Source organism: Pleurodeles waltl, chromosome 7, assembly GCF_031143425.1.
Source record: "Pleurodeles waltl isolate 20211129_DDA chromosome 7, aPleWal1.hap1.20221129, whole genome shotgun sequence".
Taxonomy (NCBI): domain Eukaryota; kingdom Metazoa; phylum Chordata; class Amphibia; order Caudata; family Salamandridae; genus Pleurodeles; species Pleurodeles waltl.
In genome coordinates, this window is record NC_090446.1 from 549549566 (window position 1) to 549571694 (window position 22129).

Below are 22129 nucleotides of genomic sequence, written 5' to 3' on the forward strand. Positions count from 1 at the left end.
TTCCCCATTTCCTTTTGCGACTGGGTTGGTGCCAAGCGGGGTCTGTTCCTGGTTCGTCGTCTTCCCGAGCTCCGGCGTACTCCCCCATTTGCGTGTCGCACCATTTGGGTCCCTCGGGCCTCCAGCCAGTCCCACGCCTCCTCGGGAGTCTGGAAAAAGGTGGCCTTACCGTCCATAGTCACCTTTAGTTTTGCCAGGAAAAGGAGCGAGTATTGGATTCCTTCCTCTCTCAAGGCCCTCTTGACTGTCAGGAATGAGGCTTGCTTGGTTTGAACATCCAGTGTGAAGTCAGGGAAAAGTGTCACCTCCCCGTTCGCGACTTTAAAAGGGCCCGCTTCTCTGGCTCTTTGTAGAAGAATATCCCTGTCTCTATAGTGTAGGAGTCTGGCGATCACCACATGCGGAGGACGACCCGGCGCCAAAGGCCTCGAAGGCACCCGGTGCGCCCGCTCCAGGGTGTAGAATGGGGTCAGGCACTCCGGGGCCACGACCGTACGGAACCATTCCTCTAGAAACTTCAACATGTGCGCTCCTTCGGCCCCCTCCGGCAGCCCCGCCACTCGCATGTTGTTTCTGCGGCTTCTGCCTTCCGCGTCCTCTGCTCTTTGTTCTAGGCGCGCAACCCTATCTACTAGACACGTCACCTCGGCTTTTAGGTCTTTTTGTTGCGGTGCAATTTCAGCTAAGACATTCTCCATGTCTTTTACTCTATCCACTAACTTGTGGTGGTCCGCCCTCAGCAGGCCAACTTCAACTGCGACCTGGTTAATGTCACGTTGTAGAGTAGTTTTAGTGACCTCAATTGCACCCAGGATCTTATCTAAGGTGTCCTGCACTTTAAGCTGGGGAGGGTCCAGTGGCTCTCCCTCTTTGCATTCAGTGGGTGTCATATAGCCGAATATTTTTACCTTTGTGGTGATTCTTAGGGGACATCTGGCACACGGGAGGACCACCTACTCAGGCTGGGCCAAGTTCTGGGATCTCGCAGGCTTCCTTCCGCCTCCGACACCCCGCGCAACTCGTTGTACCAGGCCTGCCGGGATCACACAGATGGTCGGTGTCTCTTTACTCGTCGCCGTTCAAGGCCGGAATTCCTGTTGGTCCAGGTTCCGCTACCGCCCGCTGGGGTTATTCTCTCTCTGTTTATTATATGTTTATTTATTTGTTTAAGGGCCCCCTTCAGGGTGCAGATCTTTGGGGGTGCAGGTGTGTTCCAGCGGAGCTCCGCCGGAGTGCCAGGAGAATCACTTGCAACACTCACCCTACTCCGGGGCGCCGATTTTGGGTCTCCACCATCTCCTTTCTGTTCCTCGGTACAGCCCCGTGAATTTCTTATGTGTCCAGAGGGTCAGATCCTGTGTTCTCTCTGCCCCGACTCCGGGCGCAGGTGCCCATTGTCCGGCGATCGGGGCCCACTGGCTCCCCCCGCCTCCTTGCTGCTGTGTTTCTTTGGGGCTCGCTCCTCGAGTCTCCGCAGCACGCCCTCGGCACTCCTTCGATCCAGTGAGCGCCCTCTGGCCCCAGCGCCGTCACCCGCTAAGCCGCTCCGCTCCCGGTCCCTCTTGTTCGGACCAGGGTCCGCCACAGCACGCCGGGGTTTCTCTCTCTCTGTTTATTATATATTTATTTATTTATTTATTTATTTATTTAAGGGCCCCCGTCAGGGTGCTGATCTGATCTTTGGGGGTGCAGGTGTGTTCCAGTGGGGCTCCGCCGGAGTGCCAGGAGAATCACTTGCAACACTCACCCTACTCCGGGGCACCGATTTCGGGCCTCCGCCATCTCCTTTTTGTTCCTCGGTGCAGCCCCGTGTATTTCTTATGTGTCCAGAGGGTCAGATCCCGTGTTCTCTCTGCCCGACTCCGGGCACAGGTGCTGATTGTCCGGCAAACGCGGCCCACTGGCTCTGCCCGCCTCCTTGCTGCTGTGTTTCTTTGGGGCTCGCTCCTCGAGTCTCCGCAGCACGCCCTCGGTCCAGCGAGCGCCCTCTGGCCCAAGCGCCGTCACCCGCTAAGCCACTCCGCTCCCGGTCCCTCCTGTTCCTCGAGCGCCGCCGGTCATCTCAGCACTGACCGCGTGCTCATACTCGGTCCCCGGCTGCACTGGGCCCGCCAAGCAGACAGCTCTGAAGTTCCCCAACCTGCACCGGAGCCTCTCAGCCTCGCTTCGTTCGGGCTCCACGGTTTTGCAGTGTCCTCCACAGCTCTCCCGCTCTGCGATTGCGGTTTGCCCCCAGGGCTGGGTGTAGATTTAACAGGATTATTTGTAGGCCCCTCCAGAGCTCCTAACTTATGCCCAGCACACATGTAAAGTTGAAGAGGATAAACATAATTGTTCAAGTTCGGGAAAGTGTCCATTTCAGCACATGGGCAATTATACCCACAATGCAGGCACCCCTACACCATGGTGCAAGTGTGCCTGTGTTGGCACTAGAAAGCACTGAGTACACCATCACAGAGGAAAGTACTGGTATGTGTTGTATTTTGGTATGTGCAACACATGCCTGCACTTTCTACATGACACAGCGTAGAACAGCAAGTTTGGAACTGTGGGTGCAGGCCGGCGCAGCAAGTACCTTGCCTGCACAGCCTTGAGCCACCAGGAAGGGGCAGAGATGCTCCAGATGTACAAGATAGGATGCATTTTTGTCCTTTCTGCCTGCAGTGGTACACGAACTGCTGGCTAGTGCCAACACAGACACCCTTGAACCATGGTGCGAGGATGCATGCATTGTGGGGATGATATTTCATGTGCATGAAGGGAGACCTTCGTGCACAGGAGCTACCCAAAGGGGTGTCATCGTCTTTCTATGCGGCACACATAGACATTGTACCACAAGTGGAGTATTGAAGACATTTCTTCCCATAGTGTCATTCTTATGCCACCCCTGGGGCGGTGCAGGAATGTGGCACATTCCCTGCCTTGTAATCCTGTGTATGCATCAGGTTTCTTTGGGTTCCATGGGTGTTGCATGGGTGCACCCCAAGCAACACTCATGGAATGCCCCTTTTATACAGTTTTATGCGTGACAGGTGTCCATATTTCTAAGGCCATGACAAACAATGGAAGGTGGCTTTGTGTGGCCTTGTAAGTATGGACTGGCACACTTCATCACCAAAGAGTCAATGTGAAGAACACTCCCATGGCGCACTGTGTCAATAGTGCCCTGTACATGAGGCCCAAAGTGGGGTACACCTGTAACTTCACCCAATATGGTAAGTGAGGTGCTGGTTCTGGCCAAGGATATGCTACTTGTAGTAGGTCAATGCACATTACAGGGCTTCTTTCCAAGCCCCTTGCGCCGCCGGTGCCTCCCTTTTTAAACCTGATGAAGTGAGGCACCAGCAGCGAAAGAGACTCGTAGGTGAGCCCCTACATCTGTTTGCTGTTTGACCTTAAGCATGCCAGCATCCTACACTGCAGCCTGCAGACAGTACATTTTGATGCAGGGACATGGCTGCCTCCTCCTTTTGACCTAACATATTTCCCACATTGCCCTCCAGTGCAACCTACCCTGTGGTTGTTGTGGTTCATCATATGCACCACTGTCATGTCCTTGGACTCCTGTGACTGAATCCTCAGGGATGACAGCTGCCAACATCTACTCCAAGTCATCAAGCTCATCCTGCGGTGCTGGACTTCCACCTCTAGTCTGCAGTGCTGCCTTGCGGTTGTTGGCCAGTTTCTCCTTCGTTCTGCACTTGCAAATGTGCGACGGCTTCTTACAGTTGACAACTCTGTCTTCCTGATTTCTGCCACACTGTTGACTTTGTCAACTATTGACTCCCATATTGCCTCCTTCTTCCCTAATGGCAATTTGGAGGTGACAAATGGCTGTTGTTGATGCTGTGTCACCTTCCTGATCAAAATGCTGTTGTCCTCACTGAACCTACACTTCCTCTTCCCCTTCCCCTGGGTGTCCCACGGACGTCCTGACTGGTACCTAGGTTGTAGGGGTTGCCCTGGGTGCTGTTTGGTCCTGGGTTCTCCATTTCTGGGTCTCCTGTCATTGTTTCTGTGTCTCCTGTGTTTTTTTTAATAGAATGTTATCTCACAGCAGTTTTTTATGCTTTTGGTGCTAAAGTAACGCTGCTTGCAGGTAGGTCGCTCCTCGCCTCTGCCTTCCACGCCACTTCCTTTCCCCGTCCTCACTTTGCTTCTCTCCCCGCCGCTGCATCCCCTGTGGCCCCTCCTGCCTCCCTCCTCCTGTTCTCACCGCTTTCCTCTTATCCGTTTCCCGCCGCTGCGTCCCCTGCGGCCCCTCCCACCTCCCCATTCCTGTTCTCACCGCTTTCCTCTTTTCACTTTCGCGTCGCTGCGTCCCCTGCGGCCCCTCCCGCCTCCCCCCCTCCTATTCTCACCGCTTTTCTCTTTTCCCTTTCCCACCGCTGAGTCCCCTGCGGCCCCTCCCCCCAGCCCTCTCATTGGACAGGCCCTCCCACCTCCCAGCTGCCACTCTCACCCTCCCCTCTTCTTATGGCAGCCGCAGCGTCTGCACCCATCCGCGCCTGGACCGGGACCAGAGCCAGAACCCCTGGCCCTCCCAGACACACCTACTCCCCCCTCACCCTACACTCTCTCAACCCAGGCCCCAGTCCCACATGCACCACATTTAGCCCCACACACACTCATGGCCCCCTCACCTGCTACACCTGCCACTTCTCCTGCTCATCATCCCTCACACCACACACCAACCATAACGACCCCACCCTCAACAAACACAACGCCCCCAACACAAAACTCACCCAACCTGCCCCCACCAACCAACCCCGCCACACACCAGCCCACAACCAGAACACACCCGCAACAACACCCTCACGCACCACACCAACGCCACCCACCACAACCACCTGAAATGCCTGCTACTCAACATCCGCTCCCTTCACAAACATGCCATAGAACTCTGGGACCTCATCACTACACACTCACCTGACATCGCCTTCCTCACGGAAACCTGGACCAACCTCTCCTCAGAACCTGACATAGCCATAGCCACCCCCAAGGGATACAAACTCCAACGCAAAGACTCCCTAAACAAGCAAGGCGTGGCATCACCATCCTACACAGAGACACCATCAAAGTCACCACCAGCTCCCAAGACACTATCGGCAACACTGAACACATGCACTTCCTCATCCACATCAACAACAACTCCACCCTCAGAGGTGCACTAATCTACAGACCACCCGGACCACGCTCTGCCTTCTGCGACACCATCGCCAACAGCATCAGCCCGTACGCCCACACCTCCACAGACTACATCATCCTCGGTGATTTCAACTTTCACTTAGAAATCCCACAAGACCACAACACTACCTCCCTCATAGACAACCTCAACAACCTCGGACTCAAACAACTGGTCACCGCACCCACCCACTCAGCAGGACACCCGCTGGACGCAATCTTCACCTCAAGCCAACACATAGCCTACACCCACACCACCGAACTCCTCTGGACAGACCACCGTTGCGTCTACTTCTCCTTCACCAAAACCCCCACACACTACCATCAACACACCACACCCTACCGCATGTGGGACAAGATCCCCACAGAACGACTAAACTCCCAACTGGCCCATAACCCCCCTACACCAACGACCCCAACTCAGGAGCACACAACCTCTCCAAATGGATCACTCCCTGTGCAGACGCACTAGCACCCCTCAGAAAACACATCACCACCCGCAACATCAAGAACGCCCCATGGTTCACCCCTGAACTCCAAGACTCCAAGCGCAAATGCCACCAAGCTGAGAAAATATGGAGACTAGAACCCTTCTCAACCAACTTCTCCACCCTCAAAATCAACATTCGCACCCATCACCAACTCATACGCACCGCCAAAAGAGATCACTACAAGACACGCCTTGACAACAACTCCCAAAACAGCAAGGAACTCTTCACCATCATCAACGAACTTGCCAAACCCAAAGCCAGCAACATAGACCCCATACATACACAGCCTCTATGTGACGCCCTTTCCAACCACTTCCTCCACAAAATCCTGGACATCGACAACAGCTTCATATCACACACACCACCACACATACCCCTCTCTCACCCAACTCAACCCCCACTCAAGATCCCCCCACCACACTATCCACATGGACCCCTACCACACATGAAGAAACCGAAAAAAACATGAACTCCATCCACTCCGGTTCCCCCTCCGACCCCTGTCCACACTGCATCATACAACAAAGCTAGCCCTACCATCGCCCCCATACTCTACAACATAATCAACTCCTCTTTCGACTCCACCACCTACCCAGACCCCTGGAAGCATGCGGAAATTACCGCTCTCCTAAAAAAAAAACAAGCCGACCCGGATATCCTCTCCAACTACCGCCCCAGCTCCCTCCTCCCGTTCCCCGCCAAGGTTGCAGAGAAATTAGTCAACACTCGCCTATCCCACTTCCTCGAAGCAACCAACACCCTTGACCCCTCACAATCTGGGTTCTGCAAGAACCACAGCACAGAAACCGCCCTCACCGCATGCACTGATGACATCAGGACCAAAGTTGACAAAGGCGAGACCGTCGCACTCATCCTCCTAGACCTCTCCGCAGCTTTTGACACAGTCTGCCACCACACACTCTGCACATGCCTCCACAACATAGGAATCTGCCACAAAGCCTTAGACTGGCTCTCCTCCTTCCTCACCGACCGAACCCAGAGAGTCCGCCTCCCGCCCTTCACTCCAACACTACCAAGATCACCTGCGGAGTCCCCCAAGGGTCCTCCCTCAGCCCCACACTCTTCAACATCTACATGATCCCCCTAGCCAACATTCTCCAAGCACACAGTATCACCATCCTCTCATATGCAGATGACACCCAACTCATCCTCTCCCTCACCCGCAACCCCACCACCGCCAAAACCAACCTACACGCTGCTCTCCTAGACACCGCCAACCGGATGACCACTAACCATCTCAAGCTCAACTCAAACAAGACCGAAGTCATCATCTTCGGCCCCAACAAAACCACATGGGACGACTCCTGGTGGCCCACCGCCCTAGGCCCGCACCCACCCCCGCAACCCACGCAGGCAACCTCAGCATCATCCTCGACCCCTCCCTCTCCATGACACAGCAAATCAATGCTCTAACCTCCTCCTGCTTCCACACACTCCGCATCCTAAAAAAATCCTTCAAATGGATCCCCCCCAGGAACCAGAAAGACAGTCACCCACGCACTCATCAGCAGCAGACTGGACTACGGCAACGCCCTCTATGCCGGCACCACACTCAAACTCAAACGCAAACTCCAAAGAATCCAGAACACAGCCGCGCGTCTTGTCCTTGGCCTCCCCCGACATGAACGAACCTCACCACACCTCAAATCCCTACACTGGCTCCCTATAGACAAGAGAATCACATTCACGATCCTCATCCACGCACACAAATCCCTCCACAACACCGGCCCAACCTACCTCAATGAAAGGGTAAACTTCCACACTCCCACTCGCAATCTCCGATCAGCTGACCTCGCCCTAGCCACAGTCCCCCGCATCCAGCACACCACCACAGGAGGCAGGTCTTTCTCCTACCTCGCCCCCAAAACCTGGAACTCCCTCCCCACCGACCTTCGCAAAACCAAAGACCTACTGGCCTTCAGAAAGAACCTCAAGACTTGGCTGTTCAACCAGTGACCCTCCCTGGCCCCCACCACCAGTTCCCCCCCAGCGCCTTGAGACCCTCACGGGTGAGTAGCACGCTCAACAAATTTCTTTGATTGATTTATTGATTAGTGTCAAAATACATGTCGCTAATCATGTAATGTCACTTTCGCAGCACTAGCATCATTTTGCTTTACTACTTGGTGCAAAGGTTAGAATCATTTTTTTTTTTACTCTAACCAAATCCTAATGCCATGGTGCGCCATTTTACAAATACGGGGAACACATGGCGTTAGGATTGGATGTCAGCCGGCGTTAAAAAGTTTGACGCACAACTGCGCAGGCGCAGTTGTGCATTATTTCTTGTAAATGAGGCCCTTGGTTTCATTATTTCCGCCCCTAAAATTAAGTTTATATCTCAAACCTTTCCAGGATTTGGATTACATATTGAGCACTGCTACAAGTGGAAAATAAGCACAGTAACTGACAATGTTTAACACTAGCTCACAAATATGAAATGCATCAAATATTCATAATAAATCCTTTGTGTTTTTTTGTTTTTTTTTAACTAGATAAGCTTTGGCGCAGGACTGGCTGTACTCAGTGATAAAGTGCAGTTTCCATCTTTTCTCCGGACTGCTGCTAATGGAAATTATGTGATCCCTGCTTTCATTGAGTTGTTACTTTACTTTGGTTGGACTTGGATAGGAATTCTGGCCTCGGACAGTGAATTTGCAATAGAGAATGGTCAAAATCTAATGTCACATGCCCCAAAAAGCGGTATCTGTATTGAATTCTTTCAGTTACTAGCCACAGTTGCAACATCTAAGTCAGTATCTCGTGCGGTAAATGTCGTGCGACAGTCAACTGCAAGAGTCATAGTGTGCTTCACCTTTGCTCCTCAGATGATCCCATTTTTAAAAGAAATCTCTGCACAGAATATTGTCGGCAAAGTCTGGATTGGAAGTACTAATTGGCTTCCATCTCCGGTATTTTCTACCAAAGATTTATGGCCAACTCTACATGGCACAGTGGGATTTGGACTGTACAATGGAGAGATTCCAATGTTCAAGGAGTTTCTGTATAGCATCCATCCATCTAAGTTTGCCAATGATGTCTATATGAAGCAGTTTTGGGAACAAGTCTTCAACTGTCAATGGAGAGATGATTTGAATATAACAGTTACTGGAAATAAAACGGATGGAAAGAGGCTTTGTACCCAAAGAGAAAAACTGGAAACTCTTGATGTGTCGGTTTATGATGTGAATAACTTCAGATTTCCCTACAAGGCTTATAATGCCGTCTATGCCCTAGCACAGGCGCTACACGATTTGAAGTCTTGTGTACCCATGAACGGACCTTTTTCTAACAAGACATGTGCAGATTACCCAGATTTTCAACCTTGGCAAGTGAGAATCTCTTAAGTGTTTACCTCAATTTAGATATTTTGCATGTTTTATGATTCAGTGATTTTTTTTTTTTTTAATTGAAGCAATAAATCCAAACGTTTTTCCTTTGGGGTGTCAGGTCACTATCTGCTCTGAAAACATCATTAGAAACAAAGACTATGCTTGTTCTGCAGAGTAGAGATGCACTAAGGTAGGGAAAGCTTTGGAGCGGTTCGTAGAGGCTGACACTCACTGCTACAATAATATTATTATCAGTAGTTTAGGGCCGGATGTATGAAACATTTTTGCAATCGCAACCGGCCCAACGGGCCGTTTGCAATTGCAAAACTGCATTTTGGTATGTAACAAGTCCAATTTGCGATTCGGTAACATGTTACCAAGGGCCATATGTACGAACACTTTTTCCCATAGACACAGAATGGGTAAAAACCTTTCCTACATCTGGCCCCAAATCGCTAATTGGATTTGAGACTACATACCGATTCGGAATTAGGAAGGGGCGTGTCAAGGGTGTCCCTTCCTGATACCGAATCGCAGAGGAATGTATGATTGTTTTGTGACCGTGAATGCAGTCGCAAAACAAACGCAGTTACCACCTACTTGAAGTTGGTGGTAACCCATTCGCAAAGGGGAAGGGGTTCCCAAGGGACCCTTTCCCCTTCGTGAATGCATGCAAAAACGTTTTTTAAGAGCAGGCAGTAGTCCCACGGACCACTGCCTACTCTCAAAAAATGAAAAGAAAACTATTTCTTTTTCATTTTTAAACACATCCTGTTTTCCTTAAAGGAAAACGGGCTGCATTTAAAAAATATATATATTGCTTTATTGAAAAGCAATCACAGACATGGTGGTCTGCTGAGCCCAGCAGGCCACCATCCCTGTGATTGTAGCCATTCGAAATGGCTCACAAATTGCGACCTACCTCATGAATATTGAGGAGGTAGGTCCATTTGCGAGCCGTTGCGAATCGCAGTATGAAACTCCTGGAGTTTCATACATTCCAATAGCAGTTACTTAATTGCAATTCGCAAAAAAACGCAATTAAGTAATCGCTATTGGATCAAATGATACATCTGGACCTTAGTTTATTTCAGTCTAAATACCATAAAGACACATACAATAATTATATGACATTCATAAATGCAAACATTTTGCACAATTAACCTTGCACAACAATTAACCACCAATATTACGTGACACCATGCAACAGTAATGAAATGAAGTCTTTACAGAAATGAAAATGCAGCCCTGCAGCTGGTAGATTTGCGATCCTTTGCGATGGGACGATATACTTAATATGCACGGAATCTAGGTCAACTCTCAGAACAAACATGAAGTGCTACATAATTTTCATGGAATACTTGTTACAAAGACAGGATGTACCAATAGCAGAATAAACCCAGGCTTTCATGAAGGATTGAGAATTATATACATTCCCAGCTCTAACCCAGATCAGATACGCTTTTTAGGGTCGAGCCTGCATTGTCTGCGCTCGCGCATGCGTATCGCAGCGAGACTCTTTTGTATTTAGAAAAGGGCTCGGAGCCCTGTCAACTTCACGTCAGTGTTTTTTATTTGTTCATGGGCTTCCCTAATAAAATCTGCTTGCTTTCATTAGTCGAAGGCACGCATCTGTCATGCCTTTTCCGGTGGCTAACCCTCCTCGAGCGCAGCGATCAAGTACAGAAAACATGCTAGGCTCGCTGTTTTCCATCGGGCTCGTGGACTTTTTTTTTCTCTAATTTACGAGCGCGATCTCGTTTGGCAGAAGTCGAGCGCTTTACATACTTGATTTCACTTTTTCGGGTTATGTACCTAAATGCACTTTTGCCCGATAGGTGAAAAGTCGGGTTAAGAGTTTACAACGCGATCAGCTCTAACATGAGCAAACACGAGACCCGTTGCATCGTAAATGCTTGTTATAAACGGGTCTTTATTCTGAAACCACCAAGCGATCCTCTAAAAGGCTTTTCTACACTTTATAGAGATTCCCCTTGGCCACACAGTATTGTATATCAAACCACTTGCCATGAATGATTGCTAGACTTGTACTGAGAGGAGCAGAGACAGCTAGCTAGCAATGTTCTCAACAATGGAACTATATGCTATAAGCATCTTGAGCAGCTCTAAACTTCATCCAAGCATATAAATATATCAGAAATAGAAGTCTGAATCAACATCAGAACTACAGCCAATCACTGAACAGATTTTACATTGCACTGTGTGATATTCTCTAGCAAAGTTAAGACGTTTTAGCTGTTTTCTATGGAGGGAAGAGCCAAAATCAACTAATTACCCACCCCTCCACTGCATGTTTACTTGTACTTTTTGTTCTTTCTTGCAGACAATAACCAATCACAAATCAATTACCTTAAAGAAATAGTTTATTTTTTTAATCAAATCACTGCTTTTTGGTGAAAGCTGTTCAATTTGCTGATCATTCTCTAAGGTACACAAGGACTCGAGCAGCATGTTTTACGTTTTCTTTGTGGACATCCTTCTTCTTTGCACAGCAAGAGTTGGGTGCAGGGCCTGGTTCCATACCATACTGTGCAACCTACTTTCAACCAATGCATTGCCCCCTACAGTGCATGATCTTCATCCATCCACAATGCTTGTGGGAGGAAGGGACTGCCCAGCCTGTAATCCACCTCCACAAGTGGTCATTGTTCGCTGCACGTGACCTTTGGTCTCTCCCCAGGGGCGGCAGGGTGGGGAGACTGGCCCAGCTTCATGCCATTCACAGGCAGGATGGGGTACAAGGCCTGTCCTTTGGCCATTCCAGATTTGTTGTGGCATATGGCCTGACCTATGGAGTGTGGTTTGCAGGACATGCCTAGGGTTTAGGTCCTAGACCCCTCCTGTGCTGCATCCATCTGAAGGTCATGCACAGCCAGAGCCGTGGACTTAACTTTCCACAGGCAAATGACCCCCAGACTGCAGTTGGGGGGGCACAGAGCCCGGCCCAAGCCAGGTCCTGCACTTCAGCCTTTACAGTTATCTGATGACTGCTGCTCACAAATGTCAGCTGTGCACAGCAATTGTGGGGCAGAGGGGATGCTTCCAGCAAGGCCCTATAATCGACCCACCATAAACATCTGACCCTGGCTGTACATGGCCTTTGGACTGATGCACTGGCAGTGGGGTGGAGGGCCCAAACTCATAGCAGATCCTGCAACCCATCCCACATTGGTGGCCGACCTTTGCTGCATACAGCCATTGGCCATGCACAGTAAGCGCGTGGCTCAGGGTATACAAACCATCCCCACAGGCAGCTGACTCCTGCTGCTTGTAGCCTTTGGCTGGACTTACAACCTACACTCCACAAGCTCGCCACTATCCTCAGAAGTTGATCCTTGCAGGTCTTCAGTCAGGTTCAGCGAGGGTGGGGCATAGGGTCTGGTCTTTCACAAGGGCATCAAGCCACGGCTGCATATGGCCTTTGAACATCTGTAGCGGTGACAGGATGGAGGACTCAACCTCCTGCAACCCACCCTCCTTGGACTGATAACCCGCACTGCACCTGGCTATCAGCCATGTGCAGCAAAAGTTGGGTGCAAGACCTGCAACCCAATATCTGTGGGCATTACACCCTCCGTGAATATCTCCCCAACTTTGCATGTTCTTCAATGGGGTTTAATGATGGTGTAGCATCATGCCAACCATTGCCCTGGCTACATCCACCCTCTGCTGGTGGATGGCCCTTATCATCTGTACAGAGCATTTGGTCCTCACGGAGGGCTGCAGCCTGGCTCTGCACCCTAGTTTACACTGATGGATGACCCCTCATGCCACAACATTCAGCCTGATCGGCAGTACTGGAGTTGCAAATCCTAAAGTAGGCTAACCTGAATCCCGTCCTTCGTATCCAGAGCCTACAAATGTAATAAATAAACTATGTAACTAACCGCATAAGTAGCAACAGAAGGTCACAGGGCCTGTTCTCCAGTCTTGCCCTGCAACCCACCCTCCACAGAAGTGCCCACACTGCATGTGACTTTTGGCCTTCAGTCAGGTCCTTCAACTTGCCCTCCTCAGACATCGGACTCCAGCTGCACTGGACCTTCTACCATGCCCAGAGAGGTTGGGCACAGGTCTTGTCCTCCCACCCTCCATGGATATTTGACCCTGGCTACATATGGCCTTCAATAAGCCTTGCAACCCCAGTATGTAGGCATCTGAACTCACCTGCCCATAATCTCTGCAGTGGGAGTTGATCACAGACACCAAAGAGCCTGATTTCTGGCCAGCGTAAAAGATCTGCGATTGTAGAGCTCTAGATCCTACACTAGAGGTAGGGGCTCACTTAGAAGCCCCTAGCGCCACTGGAGCATCACATTCAGCGATGGTACAGTGGCGCTGTGCCCTTTTCCATATTTACAAGGTGGTGGTAAGCTATTCTGTGTGGCTTAATAATGCCTTGTAAATATGCCCCCCCCCTTACACAGTTTTCTGCGGCAGATGGGCATGCAATGTGTGTTGCTGTGGGCGGTCCCATACAACACTCATTGTTTTTGACACTGCACCAGATTTACGAAAAATCGTAAACCTGAGGCAGCACCAAAAACTAACGCCACACCAGGGTGGCATTAGAATGGCAGAACGAGCAGAGATACTTTTTTTTCTCCTTGTTTTTGCTTTTTCTATGTGTGGTGCAGAAGGTGTCCCTTCCTGTACTTAAACAATCATTAATTAATGACAATTTGCTACTGCTATGTGTGTTGCATTCTGCAGCACACACAGAAGCAACAAATCACCATTATTGATTGTTTATGTGCAGGAAGGGACATCTTCCTGCACATAAACAATCATTCGGTGCAATGCAGGCACCCTTGAACTATAGTCCTAAGGTGCATGCATTGGCACTAGGCAGCAAATTTTAGTGCCAGCTCTAGGGAACACACAGGGATGCACCGTATTGTTGTAAACAGGGCGCATTACTGCATGTTTGAGATGTCGAGGGTGCAGAGCTTCCAAATTTGGCGTAGCTCCATGCTCTAACATTTCCTTGTAAATGAGGCCCCAAGATTGGTATGTGATGCTTGCCTTGGTTTTGGATGGTCGGTGAAACATGCTGGTTCTCGGACCTAAAAATGGGACCATGGCTTCAGTGCGGCAACGTTGGGATCCATGGAGCATTCACATATCCTGGAAAATATCAGTAGCTTTTTCAAAATAGACTGCTGGAAGTCCCAATTGACCCCCACCACATGGACCTGGGGACCGGATGTGCTTTTCATACCTACTTATGTGCCCTTCCTTCAGTTTCCAAACGCCGGGACTAAAGCACGGCATCATGTAATGACAGTCACAACATTTTTCTCCAATATTGCGGCCAGCCAGCCAGATCATCCATGAACTACAGATACTTTTCCAGATCCACAGTTCTGAAATGCCTTACAAGAGAAAAAAGCTCCCTTGGACAATCAGATCTAAATATTTTATGAATTTTGGATCTGGTGATATTCTGCAAAATGTAACCTTTCAAAGCCAAATCTGAGCACCATTTTTAATTAGTTTCTCAAAAACTACTAGTTCTACACCAAATGAAGAAAAGGGAATTTGTTGAGTAAAGTTTTACCTTTGTTCTAAATTTGAAGTAATTCCACCAAAGAGACCTTCAGGAATTAAAATGAGAAATGGCATTCTTGGGAATGTTGCCTTTAATGTTGTTGTGTGCTTGATTGATCTGCATGTAGCTTATCAAACAGAACTCAAAGTTTTTTTTGTTTTTTTTTGCATTTCATCAACATTCGCTATATGGCACCAAAGTTACTAAGAAAAAAAAAAAAACACCTTTTCAATACAACCATAATTACACTGTCACTGCCATTAGTGTAATAGAGCCATCAAGGAGTTGGTAAGGATCACTAGAATCCCAGGATGGCACTGTTGCATCATATTACATGGTTACCTATTTTATGATTTAATATATTAGTGTTTATTTTGGAGGATTTAGCTTTAACAGACTGTTTCTTTCTTCAAAGTGCATTTGGCAAATCTAATTAAACTAATTTAGTATAGCTAAACGGTGGCAACATTAATAGCTTTGATATATGTCTGTGTGTGCCTGTGACCTTGTGTGTGTGTGTCTGGGTGTTTGGGGGGGTGCGTGTGTGTGTATGTGTGTGTGTATAACAAAAAAAAACACAATAAAACAAAATGCTACATAACCATTTAAATTAATTTTGATTTAAAAGTTTAATTCATGGAAATATATTAAACTGAATTAGAATTATTTTTCTCAAGTCTAAATTAAAAAGTAAATTCCCATTAATAATATTAAAAGAAATTAAAAAAATATTTACAATTCTTTTAATTATTTTTAGTACCATTTTTGTTACAATATTTCTTAAACTAAAAATAGACTATTAACATATTTCATAATAAAAAAATGCATATGTACTATGTTTATACATTTTAGCATTAGTTTATATTTATTTATATGTTGACTACAATAAATAATGTAGTTTATTAAAATGTAGTATGGGGTTTTATTTTAAGTCGTAACCTCCATTATTTTTTATGACAGGCTGCTGCAGCTCTGTGATTGTAAATGCGTGGTCCTGGACTTACTACTATTTTTTTCAAAAAATAGCTTACACTTGGATGGCTTGATTCACAAGCTGCACTTTGTGTTACATTTTGTAGTACTGCAAAACTTACTGCAAAGTGCTATTCACAAAATGCCCTTTTGTTGCAGCTTGCACATTGTAGTAAGTTTACTACTTTTTGATATTCAGAAGCTTCAAGTTAAAAAAAAAAATTATACTTGAATCTTAGCTTGAACTTTTGTAGGAAGTCCCTACACCCGTTGCATTCTATGGTAGGGTGTTGCAGTGCCAGTGGTTGGTCATGTGTGGTGCTGGTAAGTTTAAGTTACCACAAAAGTGTATTTTATTACAAAACTTCAGTTTTCAAATACCAGAAAGTAGTAAACTTACTCAAAAGTGTGAACGTGCTTAAAAGTAGAAGTTACCTTTGTGAATCAGGCCCAGATTTTTTGAATAGCGAAAAGCAGTAAACTGATTGAAAAGTATAAATTTGGGATGCGACCGGACAGGGATCTCCACATTGAGGGGCATATTTATACTCCGTTTGCGCCGAATTTGCATCGTTTTTTTCGACGCAAATTCGACGCAAAACTAACTCCATATTTATACTTTGGCGTTAGACGCGTCTAGCGCCAAAGTCCATGGAGTCAGCGTCATTTTTTTGCGTGTACACCTTCCTTGCGTTAATTATATGCAAGGTAGGCGTTCCCGTCTTAAAAAATGACTCCGATGCATATGCGTCGTATTTATACTCCCGGGCAAAAATGACGCCCGGGAGTGGGCGGGTCTAAAAAACCCGCATTAGCGCCGGATTTTAGCGCCTGGGTCAGGGCAGGCGTTAAGGGACCTGTGGGCTCAGAATGAGCCCAGAGGTGCCCTCCCCTGCCCCCAGGGACACCCCCTGCCACCCTTGCCCACCCCAGGAGGACACCCAAGGATGGAGGGACCCACCCCAGGGACATTAAGGTAAGTTCAGGTAAGTATTTTTTTTTATTTTTTTTTGTGGCATAGGGGGGCCTGATTTGTGTCCCCCTACATGCCACTATGCCCAATGACCATGCCCAGGGGACAGAAGTCCCCTGGGCATGGCCATTGGGCAAGGGGGCATGACTCCTGTCTTTGCTAAGACAGGAGTCATTTCAATGGGGTTGGGCGTCCTAAAAAAATGGCGCAAATCGGGTTAAGGCGATTTTTTTTGCCTCAGCCTGACTTGCACCATTTGTGGACGCCCATACGCCATTTTCCCCCTACGCCGGCGCTGCCTGGTGTACGTCGTTTTTTTTAACGCACACCACACAGCGCCGGCGGCTAACGCCGGCTAACGTCATTGAATCAATACGGCGCCCGCATGGCGCTTTAGAATGGCGTTAGCCGGCGCTAATTTTTTTGGCGCAAAACTGCGTTAGCGCAGTTTTGCGTCAAAAAGTATAAATATGGCCCTGAGCGACTTATAGGATACAGACATATACTTAGACCACCTTAAAACAACCTTCAAAATTCACGATTCTTCAAGTTTCTACAGGTGTGACACACCTTTATGACATACAAAGAACTACTTACACAGGTTACTGAATCCAACCCACTGGAGACAAAACTGACGATTGGTCCACTAGGCCGCCAAGGGATCTCCTGACTATATAGATCAATCATACTCAACACCCCAGACCCCCTTTTTTAAAACTCAGAGAAAGCACGATGACTGACCCAGGGGAACTTGACAATGAGGGTTGGATGGATGCAAAAATCGCTGCACGTTCCCTTGCCATCCCCTCCAACATCCAACTAATTCAATTTTCATATTTCCATTGTTTATTTCGTAGCCCAGACAGACGCTGGAGGATCGGGCTTGCGAGCGCACTTTTCTGGACAACTGTGTGGTGACCCTTAGGGGTCCTTCGATCATGTTGTCGGGACCTGTCCCATTATAAATACTTATTGTACCTCAGTCCACACACAGATCAAACACGTATTGGATAACACGGCGGACTTAAACCCGAAGGGGAGACTTCCGAGGATAATGAACAGATGAGCAGATAATACACTCCATTGAAGGCTTCCAGGCCTTGCAGTCAAACGAGACATTGTCCAAAACTGGAGGTCATCCAACCATCCCTCATCAACTGTATGGTATAGAGGTATGATTGTTTTTGCTGCAGTGCTAAAAAGCAGATCTATGCAAATGGAGAGCCTGTGCCAAAAGACACACGAAGACATGAGGCGCCAGTGCTCAGTAGGCCCGGTAAATGATTCAGCGATACGACACCAACTAAATATAAACTATGAGATATCGTTCATTGTCTGGGTAGGATGGGATATGTTGTTCAATGTAACACCAATAATTGTATCCGACATTTGAGTATCTGTGACCTCGCACTGTTGATGCATGATTATGTTATACAAATCAATAAAAAGGTTATGAAAAGTGTAATCATTCTCAAATTTGTCAGTTACCTTTGTGCATCGGGCCCTCAAACAAATTACACCAAACTGGGAAGGAAATTGTAATGTTGCCTAGAGAAGTGCCCTTGCTCGACTTACTGTAAATCCTTTAAATCGTTTTTGAGAAAATAGAGATGCAAAAATGTGTCCAGTGGACTTGAAATGCTTAAAAAGTTAAACATATCTCGACAGTTGAAAAAGGTTTTTGTTAAATTTCTTGTACCTCTAGCACCCTTTGACTAAATTGCACGAAATGTGGCAAATGCTAAGAAAATGTAGCTTCCTATTAGAATATGCACATTTGTTCAGATTCATAAAGGGAGCATAGTTAAAAGGTTGATTAAAAAAGTATTAATGTGCTAATACGTGTGACGTCATTTGATGAATCCACATGATATTTTTCAGAAAAATACCATGGATTTGGCAAATACCGTATAGGTACATTGATGAGTGGTGCAAAGTTAAAAGGGAGGGCAAAAGCAATTTAGGCCCTGATTTAAGAGGGCCTAGCACTATATATCGCCATATATATAGCGTCATTTTTTGGACGCTAATGTGGCCATATTATGGCAAAAGCACATCGCCATATTTACAAAGTGGCGCAATGCATGCATGCATTGCGCCACTTTGTAACTCCTTGCTGCACATTATACCTGCCCCAGGCATAATGTATGCAAGGGGCGCTCCCCCTTTAGGGGGCCCGCAAAAATGGCGCAAGGAAATCTAAAAGATTTCTTTGCGCCATTTATGGCTTAATTTTTAACGCTTGCACACAGCAGGCGTTAAAAGGGGGCTCACCATTGTTTTCAATGGGCCTCAATGTGCTTTGCAGGATTAGCGTCAAAATCTTTTTAAATACTGTGACTACACTGGGATAGTTTGTCTGCATTGTCCCACAACAAGGTTAATCAGTGTGGGAGGGATGGCATGGGAGGGATTTGTGATTGGTTTATTTTAGGCCAGTTTATAAAAGGAATAATTTAGAAACGAAACACATCAAAGGAAGAGATGGTTTCAATTCTGAAACTGCAGGCCGCAATGTGTTGTCCAATGTTTCATCTCAAAATATTGAAAATATGAGATCTCAGGAGGCTAAAATATATGGAGAGTCCTCCACTTGCAGGGATTGGTGATTGGGCTATATTTGTACATGAAGCCAAATATATTGTCACGTAGGCTCTCATTACAGTATTCTAATGAGACTACTGGACTTTGAGCGGCAGAATCGCCCGCGGCGTGGGAGACTAAGTCTGACCCCCTGCGGGTGACACCTGTCGCTCCAATACGGGTTTTGATCCGGCTAAATAGCAGTGCCTCATCTCTACCCAAGGATAGGGATCACTGGGCAGCCAAGCGCATGACATACTTGGCTTCTCAGGGAAGTCGTGGTCACTCAGGTCTCATCCGTTTCTCTCATTAACAATTCAGTCTCATATATAAATGACAAACAGAAGCAGTATATGTTTCAATAATGAGTTTAATAAAACGACTGCATCTTAGATAGCAAAGCGTAAGCTGCAATAACCAGGACGACACAACATGACAGTATTAAAATTGTGACGAGAAGTGTGAAGCATAAAACAATGCTATCATATTGTCACTATAATCAATGGACTAGCTCCTACCTAGGCTATGATAGAACACAGCATGTTAAGCTCTAATTCTGCCCTTCAGGTTCCCCTGGGAAGACATCAACCCCCATACCTGAGCAAAGGCCTGCGGTCTGCGTTAGCATCTGTAGCGAATCATTCAGCAATCAGCATACAGTCGTGATTCCCTGGCTGGAATCTCCCTCTAACATGTAAGGGACAAGGACGTGTTTTTATAATAGCACAGTTGATGTTCTGAGAAAATGTCCCTACGTAAGGATGTGTGTTTTCTACGAATGTTGGAGACTAAACTCCTACCACGTTCACCAGCAATGTACCGTGCTGTAGCCTTGGAAGAAGCACAGAGTGATCAAGAATGTCTTGTTTGAGAACAGAGTGCTGGCCTAGGCAAAAGCAGTTAGATGAACGGAAAATTAAACAAGACCTTAAAAATGGTTATTGTAACAATATTAAGACGAAGCTGAATAAAATATATCTAGGTTAAAGTGCACAGCGGCCTAGTGTGTTAAAATAACATGCATGGAGCTATAACTAAAATTACTACACAACAATATGACACCCTATTTTATTGAGACTATCTTAAAGAGATGGGAAATGGATGTAATTTGATTAATATGAACCATTTGTGCAGAGCAAACAGTGCCTAGGCAATCTCTTAGTGAAGGTGAAAAGCCAGGAGTTGAGTTTCTTGTAGCGTTCAAGTGCTGAGGACTAGGCTCTGACATGAAGAGCCAGGTGGTTCCCGAATTTGGTATTCTTTTGCATATGGGGTTGTGTGTGAGAAGGAGTCCAGCTGAGCAGAGGAGTCCTGTGCATGTGTAGAATTTCCTTGCAGTTGAAGAGGCTGAGGTTTGAGTGGTTTGGAGCCTCCTGGTTATTTGGGTGCTGATTCTGAAATAAAGCGTGCCACGGTATACCACCTTACAATTGATGAGGGCCTGGGTGATGGTTCTATGTCTGTTGACTAGGAGTCACTTGGAGATTTTCTTGGGCATCTTAAGGGTGTGTCAACAAGAGGCAGAGAATGTGTTCACTTGGCTGGTTAAAGTGAGTTGGTTGATGATCATTATGCTGAGGTTCTTTATTTGGCTTGCCAGATGGGATGTGGGTCCAAGATCTGGTCACGACGAGGGGGGAGTTCCATATCTATGTGTCTCTCTTGATGAGTACAACTTCCATGTTGTCCCTGTTGAGTTATGCACTGTAGGTTTTCATTCAGCTGGTGACTTTGAACATGCAGGAGGTGAAGTTTGGTCTGGTGGTTCGTGGAAGAGGAAAAGGATAATCTGGGTGCCATTTGAATAGGAGATTATGTTGATTGTGTGATCCAGCAGAACATGGGCCTTTGCATGCAAGCTTCATGGAGGTGTTTAATGATGACGGTGAAGGTGATTGTGTTGAAGGTGGCAGATAGGTCCAATAGGATGAATGCAGCAGTGCCTCCCCTGTCTATGATTAGATGTATGTCAGCTGCGACAGCAATGAGTTAGGTCTTGGTTCTGTGGTTAGGCCTGGATCCTGATTGGGTGATGTTGAGGAGGTGGTTGTCATTGAGGGTGGTAGCTGGCTAGATGCTTATTGATGATTTTCTGCTAAGGATTTCTTTAGAAGTGGGATCACTGATACATCCTGCCATACTTCTGGGGAAGGTGACTGCGTTGATCAAGTTGTTCAGTATTCAGGTTAGAGAAGCACTAATGGGGTCCAATACTTTGGTGAAGATGTGAGGGCAGGAGTTCGAGGGTGCTCTAGAGTGAATGAACCACATGACTGATGAGGTTTCATCTGTGGCAATGGTAGGCCATGTAGTCAAATTGGTTTTCTTAATATTGGTCTTAATTAGCAGGAGAGCTGTGAGGGTGGATCTGAATAGGGCTTGAAGTTTTTGTAGATGTTACTGACTTTGCTGCTGAAAATGTAGGGCAGCTGGGTGCAGAGGTGCTGTGACGGGGTGTCACAAGTAGAGCTAGCTGTAAGAGAGAAGTCATTCAAAATGGCAACCTTTTCCTTGATGCTGTTGGTATTGTTATCGATACAGTTGGTGAGAAAGGCTCTTTTGATGGCTCAGATTTGCTGATGGTATCATCTTGGTGCTGACCTTAAAGTGCACTTGTCCATGTTGTCATGGAAATAGAAATAGATGAGAGCGTGATCAGTCAATGTGAATGGTTTGGTCTTATCCACTGTGATTTTGTTGATACTGATGAAGATCGGGTCTAGTATGTGTCTGGTGGCTGGTGGGGGTCATCCACTCACTTGATGAAGCTTTGAGTCCTTACGTCTTCCAGGAAGCTGGTGGTGTTGGGGTCAAATGTGGTCCTCTTGTTGGTAATTGCGGTCGCTGAGGAAGATGAAAGCACTGGCATGGAGTACCAGAGGAAATGAAGTCTGCGATAATGCAGGTGAAATTCATGCATGGTTCTAGAGTTTGGCAAGTGCCACTCAGGGTGTAGTTGTTAGTGATGTGTTGTTTGAAGTTTAGGCGTTCCTTGTTGTTG

At 47.1% G+C, this 22129-nt stretch overlaps 1 protein-coding gene across 1 annotated transcript in view; it reads left to right on the top strand.

Moving 5' to 3' along the window:
* Positions 1-22129, top strand: part of LOC138246923 (vomeronasal type-2 receptor 26-like) — a 471463-nt gene that overhangs the window by 76748 nt on the left and 372586 nt on the right. Inside the window, exon 2 of the mRNA XM_069201670.1 lies at positions 8192-9028. Coding sequence (XP_069057771.1) covers positions 8192-9028 — 837 coding nt within the window. The remainder of the gene's footprint in view (positions 1-8191; positions 9029-22129) is intronic.